The 13672-nt window shown below is 38.8% G+C and overlaps 1 protein-coding gene across 15 annotated transcripts in view; it reads left to right on the forward strand.

Moving 5' to 3' along the window:
- The first annotated feature begins 2455 nt into the window (after positions 1 to 2455).
- Positions 2456 to 13672, forward strand: part of RBM26 (RNA binding motif protein 26) — an 86390-nt gene continuing 75173 nt past the window's right edge. For all 15 annotated transcript variants that reach the window (XM_040487269.1, XM_040487270.1, XM_040487260.1 and 12 more), the window contains exon 1: positions 2456 to 2631. In XM_040487269.1, the coding sequence (XP_040343203.1) occupies positions 2561 to 2631 (71 nt within the window). In that variant the 5' untranslated portion in view covers positions 2456 to 2560. The remainder of the gene's footprint in view (positions 2632 to 13672) is intronic.

Here is a 13672-nt window from a genome sequence, read left to right on the forward strand (position 1 = left end):
GTTTTACAATGATTACTATTAAAGGCAATGATGATAAAGGCAATTGAAGATGAACTGATAATGGGGGCAGCCTAAGAGGCAGGGAGATTAAAAGGCTGTTGCTATTATTTATGGAAAATAAAAAAAGACTTCAAACATATACTAGCCGTGGTACTAAGAATGGGTAAGGTTTGAGCAGCCAGAGAAGGAAGTAGAGGCATTCCTCGTAGAAATGATAGGTATAAATGTTTGGAGAAGGGAAGGGTGAGCAGATCAGTTTGCGTGGAGTATACAGTATTTGACAGAAGAAAAATGATTGGAAGGCTGGAGCAGAAGGCCAGGTAGGGAACAGTTGGTGATGAAGTTGAAAACAATGTTGGAGTCAGCCCGTGACAAACCTATCAAACAGGCTAAACAATTAGGATTTTGCTTTTTCCGTAGCAACATTAAATTAAAAAAATCACTTTTATTGTGATAAAATATACACAAAATTTATGACTTTTATCATTTTTAAATGTACAATTCAATGACATTCAGTACATTTACATTGTTGTGCAACCATCAACAATGTTCCTCTCCAGAACTTTTTCCACATCCCAAACTGAAACATTTTACTCATTACAGAATAACTCCCCTACCCGCCCAGCACTGGCAACTACCATTCTACTTTGTATCTCTGAGAGTTTGGCTACTTTAGGTACCTCATAAGTGGAATCATACAATATTTGTCCTTTCGTTTCTGGCTTATTTCACTCAGCTAAATCACTTTAATCAACACTCTGATTATTCAGTGGTTGAATTCTAATTTCATTCTACTCTACATGCTATATTTTAAAACAAATGTCTAGCTTTCTTGATAATCTTTCCCACTTATTGCTTAAGGACACTTCAATCTAGCAAATTATAAAAAAGGGCTCCTAAGGGCAATTTTACTCTACCACTATCTATCATTAAAGAGCTTTTCATTGTCTACTTACTCTAAGCGTCTTTATATTGCAAATTATTTTCATTTCATCACAGTTTTACAGGTACTAGACCTTTTGCAAAATCCCACCTGGTACCTTTAAATTTTATTTTATTTATTACTTTGAGAGAGAGCGCGTGCGGGAGCAGGGAAGGGGCAGGGAGAGAGACAGACAGACAGACAGACAGACAGACAGACAGACATAGAATCTGAAGTAGGTTCTAGGCTCTGAGCTGTGAGCACAAAACCCAACGGAGGCCTTAACTCGTGAACCGGGAGATCACGACCTGAGCCAAAGTCGGAGGCTCAACGACTGAGCCACCCAGGCGCCTCCTACCCCGTCCCCGCCCCCACCTCCACCTAGCACCTTAATGATAGAAAATAATAGCAAATAGACCAACTCAGGCAGGATCCGAACTTCCTCAGAAGGGAAGTTAATTTAGGATGCTGATATGAAGGCTCTGTCTTTTGATACTATTTATTTTCCCTATCTGTGACTGAATCGGCTCTACATAAAGAGAATTAAAAACACACTGTTCTTATCTTTAGCCAGGGAAAAGTCTGAAGTTTCAGATGCTTGAAAACTATTAGAGAACTAATAAGATTATCTCACCTTTCTTTTGGGGCATCCCTAGATCATTACTGTTCTACCATCAAGTTGAGTAATTCTGGACAAAACACTAATCCTCTGGAAGTTTCACTGGGTTAGATTATACCAGCCTGTGCTTCCCAACCTTGTCCACACCACAGCACACACTATACGGTATTGCAGGACACTGAGATAAACGGAGGAGGCAGTACAGCACACCTGGAACCCACTGGCCGCCGTGCGTCCTCGCACAACGTGTAGACGCTCTCAAGGAGCGCTCCAGTCCGCAGGTTCGTTCCGGCTGATGCGCCACAGCCGTCTATACACAGGACGAGTGGGGCTCCCGCTGTTTCTGAAGTCAGAGGCCTTTCCCTCCGTGCATAAAAATAAAGTCTTTATTCCATAAGCGGACCAAAGCGTGAAAAGGCACAAAGGCCTCAAACGAGGTAAATACGCAAAGTATCAAAGTACCGCACTCGCCCAGCGCGCTCTCCGCCGAGCTTACGTCTCCTCCCAGCAGGCTCCGGGAATCACCGCGAGACTTCATCAATTCTCGCGAGATTTCTCGGCAGCCATCTTCTTGGGGGTGCTGGGAGCCGGGAAGACCCCCCGAATCGTTTCCATTGAGCTGTCCTTCGTTTTCGCTTTCTTCACTTTTGCCTGTTCTGCGTTGCCAACACCACCTGGTTCCGAGGCTGAGAGAAAGCTCGGATCTAGGCGCGTGTCGACCTCCCGGTCCAAGAAGATTTGCTTGGGTGGAGGGGAAGGGGAGGGCTCGGGCAAACCGTTGCTGCCTCAGCCCGGGCCGGGGTCCGGGGACGGGGAGCTCCTGGCACCCCGTGGATTCGCGGCCTGCGACGGTACCCGCAGAGCTGTTCGCCGATCCGGGCTCGCGGGAACCTGCCACCGGCGCCTCCCACCGCGGCCCACGCGGGCGGCGCGCGGAGGAGGGGGCGGGGGCAGCGGCGGCTGTAGCGGCCGAGACCTGGGCGGGCGGAGGAGTGTGACGGGCCTCGGGGCCGCTGTGGATGGTTTCTAAAATGATCATTGAAAACTTCGAGGCACTCAAGTCCTGGCTCAGCAAGACTCTCGAGCCCATGTGAGTATCCGGGGGCTATCTCCTTGCAGGGATGGAAGTGGGAGATAGGCGGACACATAGATCTGTGCAGTTTCCCCCAAGTGCCTGTGATGGAGGCCGAAGCGGTGAACGGAGGTCCCAGGGTTTTTTTGTTTTCTCCTTCTTTTTCACCGTCGCTCCCAGGTTTAGGAGAGCCTGAGCTGACCTTTATCTTATCACCGAGTTGGTCCTTGAACTGGTATCTTCTCTTGTTTTCCCGTTATGTGTAGATCGACCCCAAGCCGCACACACATTAGACGAGGGCCCCCAAATCGGTTTCCTTTCGTTTAATGAATCCAATCATAACGTCTTGCCCACAGACTAATATACCTTGTTTCTTTAAGTGAAGTGAAATGGCCCTTATTAGGGATTAGGGCAGTTGTAGTGCAGGCCACTCACGTTTTACATAAATACAGTCCCTGAAAGAAAGGCCACGTTTCCCATGTGCTGTCTGGCTCATCCGCACCTCTTCTAACTGATTGAAGATGTAACAGGTGCTAAGGTACCCAGTAAGATTCCCTTTTCCCACCTACACGTTTGTTAAGTTGGAGAGGAGGAAGAAAATGTTATCTATCCATATGGAATATTTAGCAGTTTTAAGTGGGTTGCTGTAGATGGATTGTGTGTGTGTGTGTGTGTAGGTTTGTGTGTTCAGGGTGCCGGAATGTTTTAGATTGAAAAAATGAGTGTTTTAAGGATTTGTCTTTACAGCAATACATACAAAATATATCTTGATCCAGGTGCTTTATCGAGATTGGTTGATTTACAGTAAACAACTTAAAATATGGAAAATCCACTCATTTAATGAGTTTATCCAGTGCCTGCTATGTACTCTGGGAGGCTTTGGTAGAGCTTTTAAATTCCGAAGTTGACAAGACAATAATAAAGGAGTATTAAATAAGATAACTTCAGATAAAAATAGGAATGGCGGTTGTAATAATACAGGATCATATAAAAGGGTGATTAGAAGACTTCTCACAGGAGTTAGCGTTTGAACAACACTTAGGCGAAAACCATCTGTGTCAGAGTCTGGAGAAAGACTTTTCCTTGCAGAAGGAACAGCAGGTGCAAAGGCCCTTTAGCAGATATGATCACAGTGTGTTCCAGGAAGACAAAGAAGGCAATGTGACTGCAAGGAACCTTGTGATGGGGGTGGGAGAGAATGGAAGGACATGAAATTGGAGAAGTTGTTAGGGCAAATTATGTAGGATTTTCTAGGCCATGGTCAAGAGCTAGGATTTCATTTATAATGAGAAGACCTTAGATACTTTAAAGCAGGCAGGGACTGGTTTGAACTCTTTTTTTTTTTTTTTTTTTTTAAATATGTTTATTTATTTTTGAGAGAGAGAGAGAGACAGAGCGTGAGCAAGGGAGGGAGGGTAGAGAGGGAGACACAGAATCTGAAGCAGGCTCCAGGCTCAGAACTGTCAGCACAAAGCCTGACGGGATCCTGACCTGAGCCACGAGATCATGACCTGAGCTGAAGTCAGATGCTTAACCAACTGAGCAACCCATGTGCCCCTCATTTGATCTTGTTTTTTTTTTTAATTTTAATTTTATTTTAATTTATTTTATTCTTGAGAGAGAGAGGGAGATACAGAATCCGAAGCAGGCTCCAGGCTCTGAGCTGTCAGCACAGAGCCAGATGTGGGGCTTGAACTCACAAACTGTGAGATCATGATCTGAGCCGAAGTCGGACGCTTAATGGACTGAGCCACCCAGGCCTGTTCTTGTTTTAATGCTGCCTGCTTTGTGGAGATTAAGGGGGCAGGCATTAATGTGAGGAGACTGTTCTGAGGGCATTGTAGGCAGAAATGTGAGTAGTTTGTATTAGAGTGGTAGTGGAAACAACAAAATATGTTTTATAAGTGGATCTGATAGAACTTGCTGATATTGATTGGATGTGGGAGATGAGGGAAAGGGAAATCAAGGATGATGACCAAGAAGTTAGCAACTGGATGGGTGATGATAGAGAAGGCTGGGAGAACACATTGAGGGGAGGAGGAAAGATAGTTGGTTTTGATCAGTAAATATAAAGTGTTTGTTATACATCTGAGTTAGATGTCAAGTAAGTTGTTGGGTTATGAGTCTAGAACTCAGGTGAAGACTAGAGAAATTTGGAGTCATGCAGATAGTATTTGAAACTATGGAGTTGTGGGAGATTTCCTAATTAAGAATGTGTTGATAGGGAAGAAAGGAGGGCCAAGGTCTGAGGTAGAAGGTTGAGATTTATGTTACTAAAGAAACAAAAGAGGTGAGTTGTCAACTTGATGGGATGTTACATAATGGCCGAAAAGGATGAAGGCAGATAAGTGGCCCTTAAGTTTGGAATGGTAAAAGTCATTGGTAGCCTTAGCAAAACAGCTTCATTGAAGTGGGGTGCTCTAGATCCCTTATTTCAGCAAATGGAGAGAAAATACGCAACAGTGTAGTGTAGTAGTTGAGAGGACAAACTCTGGAACCAGAATGGCTGGCTTTGAATATCGTCTCTGCCACTTTGCCAGCTGCTTAAAATTGGGTAAATTACTTAACTCAGTGCCTCCTGTTTCCTCATCTGTATGGGGGAAATAATGAATATGTATTAATCTTTGAACACTGCCTGGCTTGTAATTAGTGTTCAATAAGTACTAGGTGAACAGAAAACTTAAAATGTTTTAAGTTGAAATAGCATTCCTTTTTAAAAAAAACTTTTTTGAATATAGTTTACACATAATGTTACATTAGCTTTAGGTATACAATATGGTGATCCAGTATCTTTATATTTTATGCCATAATCTAAAAGAATGTTATTTATAGTTACTTCATGTGTATGCTTGTGTTTTTATTCAGTTTTAATAAAGCATATAGTTACTTCATGTGTATGCTTGTGTTTTTATTCAGTTTCAGGTATCATATAGCTTACTCAGATGACTGTAGCACTGCAGTCATTACTGGTAGAATAAATAAGGCACTGCTAGCTAGAGTACAGCCTAAACCCTGGTAGGAATTGGAATTGGTCCTTTCATAATGTACATTGCTGTGGTAAAATTGAGCCCTTATCCAAGTTCCTGTCCCTTTAATTGCATTTCAGATGAATTCTTGGTAACTTTGAAAGCTAATTCCAATTATTTAAGATTTGTGGTTTCTAACCTTGGTTTTGTGAAACTTTAAGGTGTATTTGTTATCTGAAAGGATTTTTTTTTTACTTTAAAACTATAATTGCCAAATAGCACCTGTTTGAAGGAGAACATTTGAAGGACCAAGGGTAAGATGTAACTCAGAACTTGTATGGAACTATCTAGCTACTCATGCTAGTAAAGCATCTCATGGTTTTGGACTTCCTCTGCATTTTGAGTATGTTAATTCAGCAAACATTGAGTACTTAATCTACTTTGTACTGAGCGGTGTGTTAGATATTGGGGATAGTGGGAAATGAGCAGAGAGGACTGTCTTCGTATTGTTTACCGCTTAGCAGGGAAGACGTGTTGAACAAGTAATTACAAGGCCAGTGAGTGTTACTAAGTCCAGAATGCTGTCAAAATATATGTCTGGGAGGTCAGGAAAGGCTTTGCTGATATGGTAACATTTGATCTTAGCCTGCAAGGATGAAGAGCAGTTTGCTAGGCCAAAAAGATGGGAATGGAGAACTGTGAAAACATCCTAGATTTTGAAAAACAGATTGTATGAAAGCCCAAAAATGGAAGAAAAAAAGTGTCTTGGGGAAATTGAAACAAGTTGGAAAAAATAAAAAAAAGCAAAGGGAAGAATAGCAGTGGATAGCTCAGAGAGAGAAGCAGGAACATTCAAGACTTTGTTGAGTCATGTTAAGGATTTTGGATGTTAATTGAAGGATAGTGGGAAGCCAGTGAAGGGTTTTAGAAGCCAGAGAGCTTTCAGATTGACATAAAAACAAACACGAAATCCAGCCTGGTTGCACTGTTTTGGCATGAAATGAAAGTTGGCAGATCTGCATTTAATGATTGTAAGGTCTGTAGATATGTCAGGGTTTTGAGTTTTGTGGGTTTTTCACATAAATTATTGAAAATGTAGGTGTTAAAATTGGCATCTTAAAATACTTAAGATTGATGCTATATTCTCAAACATTTGCTTAGTCATGCTTGCTAATAAAATGAAATTAGATGTTGGTCTTTAACATTCATTTCTTTTTGCTAATTTGAAGTTCTGGAAAAAATTTTAAGCTTTTTTTTTTTTTTTTCGGTTTTTCTGTTTTTGTTTTCTAAACAGAAAAGATTTTCTGCTGTATTCTAAGACGTTTTTATGAGTTTACACATCACCAAGTGTGGTAATTTAATAAAATCATGGACTTTTTTTAGCTGGAGGGAAGCCTTAAAATCAAGTAAAAATAAAAAAAAAACTCCTTAATTTTTCAAAAAATGGAGAGGCAGATAGACTTAATGATGTACCCTTATTTTGTGACCTTAATAGTAAAGAACACAATGCCGCGTTTTGTCCTCCTGCTGCTGTGTAGTGCTATGGAGGTAATGTGTAGTGGAAAGAAGCCAAGCTTTGATCCACGTGGACTGGTGTTCACATCTCAGTTCTGCCACTTAGTGAGTAATCTAAGCAAATGAACCTCCTCTTTCCTTACTGGTGTGATAGTAGAATTATACTTCTTCTGTAGTTGAAAGAATTGAGACACATTTTTAAGAGTTTACCCCTTCGACCTTCCTTAAATACTGCTTGGTTAAACACAAATAGGTTACATTACTTGCTACTGTTACTATTATCACTACCACTGCTGCTGGCTACCCACCTGTATTTGCATACATTGTTGAAAGGTTTTGCATTACTTCCAAGTTCTATGAGGTAAGCACTGTTACCTCCATTTTGCAAGTGATGCCACTGGGGCACTGAAGCAGGAAGTTAAGGTACTTGTCCAGAGTCACACAGCTAGCTATAGCATGTGACTAAACAGTAATTTAAACTCAGACTTTTTTGATTGTAGAGCCATGTTCTTAATTTACTACTACACAATACCATGTATTCTTTCTTGTAACTGTATGCACTTTTTACTGTTACATTTTCATAATACTAGCTGCAATTATAAAGGAATAAAGTTCTAAAGTGTCATGGTTATCAGTGCTTTACAGTGTAAGAAAGAAACCTCTTCGGGAACTTTTGTAGTCTTTCTCCCTTCACTCACACTTGTTAACTATACCTTTCTCACCACGTTACAATTATTTTTGTTCCTGTTTTACAGGAAGAACTGAAAGGTGGTCTTTTTACCCTGAACTTTATTCCTGTTTCCCTCCTTTGATCTTTCTCTTTTTACAGACCCTTTTGGGCTTAGAAACTCATTTTCCTGGTCTTTAAGGAAGAAAAACTCAGCAACAGTAGTAGTGAAAACAAAAAAATAAAATCATACTTCTAGTTACTTTCATACTAGCTTTAGCTTTCTTTTCCTTTTACTAGTAAATCTAGAAATAGTAGTCTTTATTTTTTCATTCCTTTGCCCCAACTATTTACTTCTTAATCCCTTGTCATGTAGTTTCTTTCTGTTTATATTCAAACCAAATTGCATATTTCAGTGTTACCAATTTATGCTAATGAAATGTAGAGATTTTTATATAAATTTTATATTCTTTGTCCTATATGTATAACATTTAACAATGTTGATGCTGCCTTTTTAACATCACATATCTTGAATCCCTAATGCATTGCTTCTCTTTCTTCGCAAATCAGCCCTACCATTTTTAGTTATTTTTCTTGCCTTTTAATTGTATTTTTTCAAGTTCTGTTTCCATGCCTTTTTTTCCTCAACTGTTTCTACTCCTGTCCTCTCTTGCACATTCATTTCCATGGATGGTTTCTATTATAATCTGTGCCAGTGGTTCTTAAAAACCGTGTGTGTGTGTGTGTGTGTGTGTGTGTGTGTGTGTTGTAGAGTCTTTGAAAGTTTGATTAAAGACTTCCTTCCTTAGGATATTGCATATGCTATATACACATTTGCATTGAATTTCAGAGCTTTTCCAAGAGAACTTCTAGTTTCTGCATTACTTTTTCACATATGTACCTTTAGACTTGATCACTCTTCAAAGCCTTAACCTCTTATACCAGTTGCTAGCTAAATACCCACCTGGTTCTCCCATGAACTTCAAATTACATTTCTGAGAATAAATGTTCTCTGAATTCACTGATTTTCATTTCATTTCCTCAGATTTTCCAGGCTTGGAATTTTATTTTTTGGCTTTTCCTTACTTCATTCCTTTCCTGCATCAGTTAATCATTAGGTCTGTCTCTTTCTTTCCTGTTTTTTTTTTCAACGTTTTTTCATTTTTTAGAAACAGAGCGAGACAGAGGGCACATGGGAGAGGGGCAGAGAGAGAGGAAGACGCAGAATCCAAAGCAGGCTCCAGGCTCTGAGTTGTCAGCACAGAGCCCAGTGCAGGGCTCGAACTCACGAACCATGAGATCATGACCTGAGCTGAAGGTGCCCCTGTCTCTTTCTTTTAATAATTCTTTTTTTTTCAACGTTTTTATTTATTTTTGGGACAGAGAGAGACAGAGCATGAACGGGGGAGGGGCAGAGAGAGAGGGAGACACAGAATCGGAAACAGGCTCCAGGCTCTGAGCCATCAGCCCAGAGCCCGATGCGGGGCTCGAACTCCCGGACCGCGAGATCGTGACCTGGCTGAAGTCGGACGCTTAACCGACTGCGCCACCCAGGCGCCCCTCTTTTAATAATTCTTAATAATGACATTGCTCAGTAGGGGGCCTCGCACTCCTTACCTAAACTTTTGGGTTTTTTCTCCCCTCTAGTTCCATCCTGGATGCCCAGCCTTGTTTATATCTTCTTGTCCGATCAAAATCTTTAGCACTCCTAAATAAGTTGCGTACATTTAGACTTGGCTTTCAAACATATACAGTAATCTGCTTACCTTTCCAGTTTGTATCTTCCTATTTTTTGTGTGTGTCTTAATTTCAGCAAGGCTGAACTTTCATTGTGATTCTGTATCATCGCATTTGTATCATGTGTACATTTGTGATACATTTGTGATACATTTGTATCATGTGTATCATGTATATGTGATTCTGTATCATCACATACTGTCCCCTTTTCCCAACTTTTAGAAGGTAACATTGAGCGCTTATCTTATGCTAATCATTGTGTATTCATTGAGTGTGAGCTAGATTCTGTTATCTCAGTTTTAAATATGAGGAGATTGAGTCTTAGGAAGATTAAGTAATATGCTTCATTCATAGCTAATAAATGATGGAGACAAGATTTGAAACAAGACATTTTGATATCAGAGCCTTGTAGATTATGATATACTGCCTTTCTCTGTTTCACTTCTATATAAATTGAAATCAAAGGTCAAGGGTGATTCTAGTTCTTCCAGAAAGTTATTTATAAGATCCATCCATTTGGAAGGCATGACATGATTCTCCGCCTAGAACTAGTTTGTGTTGATTGTGACAGTCATCACTTGCACACTTGTTTAGTAATCCTTACTTATTTTAGCTTCATTATTAGAATCTCAGGTTCTTGAAAGTAGACTCCAAGTCTTAAATTTTAAATGTCTTCCTGTTGTCTACAGCACCCAGTACAATACCTTGTGTGTGGTATGTTTAAATGCACTGGTTGATATTTGTAGTTTATATAACTATAACCTAAGCAGAAACGAGTGTAAACTATAAAATCTGCCATACGTTAGGGGCACCTCGGCTTTCTCAGTTGATTAATGTTCCCGCTTAGAGGTCGTGATCTCAGTTTGTCAATTCAAGCCCTGAATCGGGCTCTGTGCTGACAGTGCAGAGCCTCCTTGGGATTATCTCCCTCTCTCTCTCTGTGCCCCTCCCCCGCTTATTCTCATTCTCTCACTCTCTGTCTCAAAATAATAAATAAATAAACTTAAAAAAAAAAGAATCTACCGTACTTTAGAATTTTATTTCAGAGCAGCAGATATATGAGCAGTTTGAAAAGTTATTAATTCCTGGGTCTCTTTCTCTTTATTTTTACTTCATAGCATCTTCAGATTATGTAAAGCTTAAGTGATTTTTTTTTTAGGGGGAAAGAACAGTGAAGAGTATTAATGACATTTACTCAAAGCATTTTTGAATACTGTTAGTGCAAGCTGCTGGCCTCCATGGAGCTGCCCGGAAAAGAATTAATATATGGTAATTCTAGTCTAATGAATTTTACAGCTGGTAGAAGAGTTTTTCTATAATTAATTATTGGCTAAAATATTTTTCATTGCCTTCTTCATCCCTTTAACATTTGTTGAGTTGACTCATCACCACATTTCACTGCTGTATAGCAACTTGGCTTTTCCATGTGAACGCTGACTAGTTAAAATGGATTTAGCATTTTCTATATGTTTTAGCACTTTCTTATCTTGGGCTTATAATGTTTTCAAATAAAATTATTCTATATGCATAAATCAAGAGACAGGGATAGTATTATTAGCAAAACAAAAAATAAGATATTCCAGTGTTTGGTGTCTAACATCTAGAATGACTAATTCAGGCGTGAGCTAAATGGTTTCTAGGAATTTTTTGTCTTCCTCCTGCTTCCTTAGCCCCAGAAACTAGAAAATGAGAGAAATGAGTGGACGGTATAAGCCCTCCCCTACCAGACTTACTTACTCCCATTACCTCTTCTCAGTGGAAAAAATCTCAGTGGAAAAATCCTCAGTCTACAAATAATAACCTCAAATTGGTAAAAGTTTATTTTTAACTTGGGGTCATATTTACTATTGTATATGTGTATGAAATAATGAAATTCACTTGAAATCTGGTACTCAGTGATTCTTGAGCTATTTTACCAACATACAAGCAAATAAGTTAATGTATTCTTTCTGCTTCTTATATAATTAGTATCATATTTGGATGTCATTCTGTATAATACATAAAAGTGTTGTCTTTTTTTTAAGGCTGCATAGTATTTCAGTGGATATGCCATAATTTAACCATCTGTATTGATGAACTGAACAAATACTATTGTAGTGTGTACATTTATCACATGACGCACCCATATGTACCCATCACTTAGGTTCTGCTGTTAACATTTTAGTGTACGTGCCACTATCCTTTGATTTATTTCAAAGTAAATTGCAAATGTCAGTGAATTTACCCCTAAATACTTATCATGCATATCATAAGAGTTCAGTATTTGTAATTTTAAAAAAGTTGATATAATTTATATACAGATCTTAAAGTGTACTCTTTGATAACTTTGACAAATGCATACATCTTTGTAACTCAATTCCCTATTAAAATAAAGAACATTACCCTCATTCTGGAAAGTTTCCTCATTCTCTTCCCCATACTCCCATCTATCCATACAAACAATCACTATTCTGATTTTTTTAATTTACTATATATTAGTTTTGCCTATTATGGAACTTCATATAAATGGAATTTTAAAATGGGTACTCTTGAACAAGACTTGTTTTTACTACTCAAGATGTTCTTGAGATTTATCCATATTGTTGCATATATATGTAGCTCCTTTTTATTGCTGTGTAGTATTCCATTGTCCAATGCATGCTGTGTAGTTACAATAATGCCCATGCTATTTTTAGTTTTGACTAGTTAATTGGACACAGTTTTTGTTTTTAATTAAAAATAATACATATTTGTAATAAAATTTGAACAGTATAGAAATATAAACTAAAAGTGAGTCTTCCTAGCCCCTTCTTGATCCCTGTACATAAACACATAATTGTATATATATAAAAATATACATGTATTATGTTTATTTAGGTGTGTACAGTTGACCCTTGAACAACCCTGGTTTAAATTGCATGGGTCCATTTATACATGGATATTTTACAGCATTTTGGATGTATTTTCATAATAACTCAACATTTTCTTTTATCTAGCTTTATTGTAAGAATACAGTATGTAATCATATATAACATACAAAATGTGTGCTAAATGACTGTTTCTGCTCAGGTCATGATCTCACTGTCACATCCGTGGGTGGCTCATTCAGTTAAGTGTCCAATTCAGGTCAGGTCTTGAACTCAGGGTCATGAGTTCAAGCCCCACATTGGGCTTTTCCTGTGCATGGAGCCTACTTAAAAAAAAAAAAAAAAGAAGAAGAAGAAACAAAGATGTTTGCAGGAGTCAAAAGTTATACACAGATTTTTGACTGTGTGGGGTTGGTGCTTCTAACCCTTGTTAGTTCAAGAGCTGACTGTAGTTTTTTAACATAGGATAATTTTATTCATTTTTACTGTAACTGATATTACAGGTAACAGACGTGCTACATATCCTCTCATGAGTATATTCTTAAGTAGTTTCCTGTTTTTTTTTTTTTTTTCCCCAGTGGTTCCATAGTATTATGTTATGGGAATATACTATAATTTGCTTTTTTTTTTTAATTTTTAATGTTTATTTTTGAGAGAGACAGAGTATGAGAGGGGGAGGGGAAGAGAGAGAGGAAGACACAGAATCTCAAGCAGGCTCCAGGTTCTGAGCTTTCAGCACAGAGCCCAATGTGGGGCTCAAACTCACGAACCGGAAGATCATGACTGGAGCTGAAGTCAGACACTTAACTGCCTGAGCCACCCAGGAACCCCTATAGTTTGTTTTAATAGTGCTTTATGTAAGACATGGTCATTACTTTTTAGGAAAAAAACACCTTAGTGGGGTGCCCTGGTGGCTCAGTCGGTTCAGCGTCTGACTTCACCTCAGGTCATGATCTCACGGTTTGTGAGTTGGAGCCCCTGCTTGGGATTCTCACTCTCCTCTCTCTCTGCCCCTTCCCCACTTGCACTTTCTGTCTCAAAATGAATAAACAAACTTAAAAAAAAAAGGAAGAAAAACATTAACTTATTTTCTTAAAGTATTAAATTCCTGCACATAGTTACAAGAAGGAAAACTTCCCAGAAGGCTTTGACATGAAAAGTTAAAGTCCTCTTCATATTTCCTACCCTAGCATTGTTAATATGTAGTGTTTATACTTTTAAAACAGCTGATTCCAGTTTTATTGAGTGATTCTTCCATAGTTTACTTAGCCATATTCTTGTCATTTAGTTCATGTCCTAGGTTTTTTTTACTTTATAAATAACTGCAA

This window comes from Herpailurus yagouaroundi, unplaced genomic scaffold (genome assembly GCF_014898765.1).
Source record: "Herpailurus yagouaroundi ecotype Mexico unplaced genomic scaffold, PumYag 164, whole genome shotgun sequence".
Lineage (NCBI taxonomy): Eukaryota > Metazoa > Chordata > Mammalia > Carnivora > Felidae > Herpailurus > Herpailurus yagouaroundi.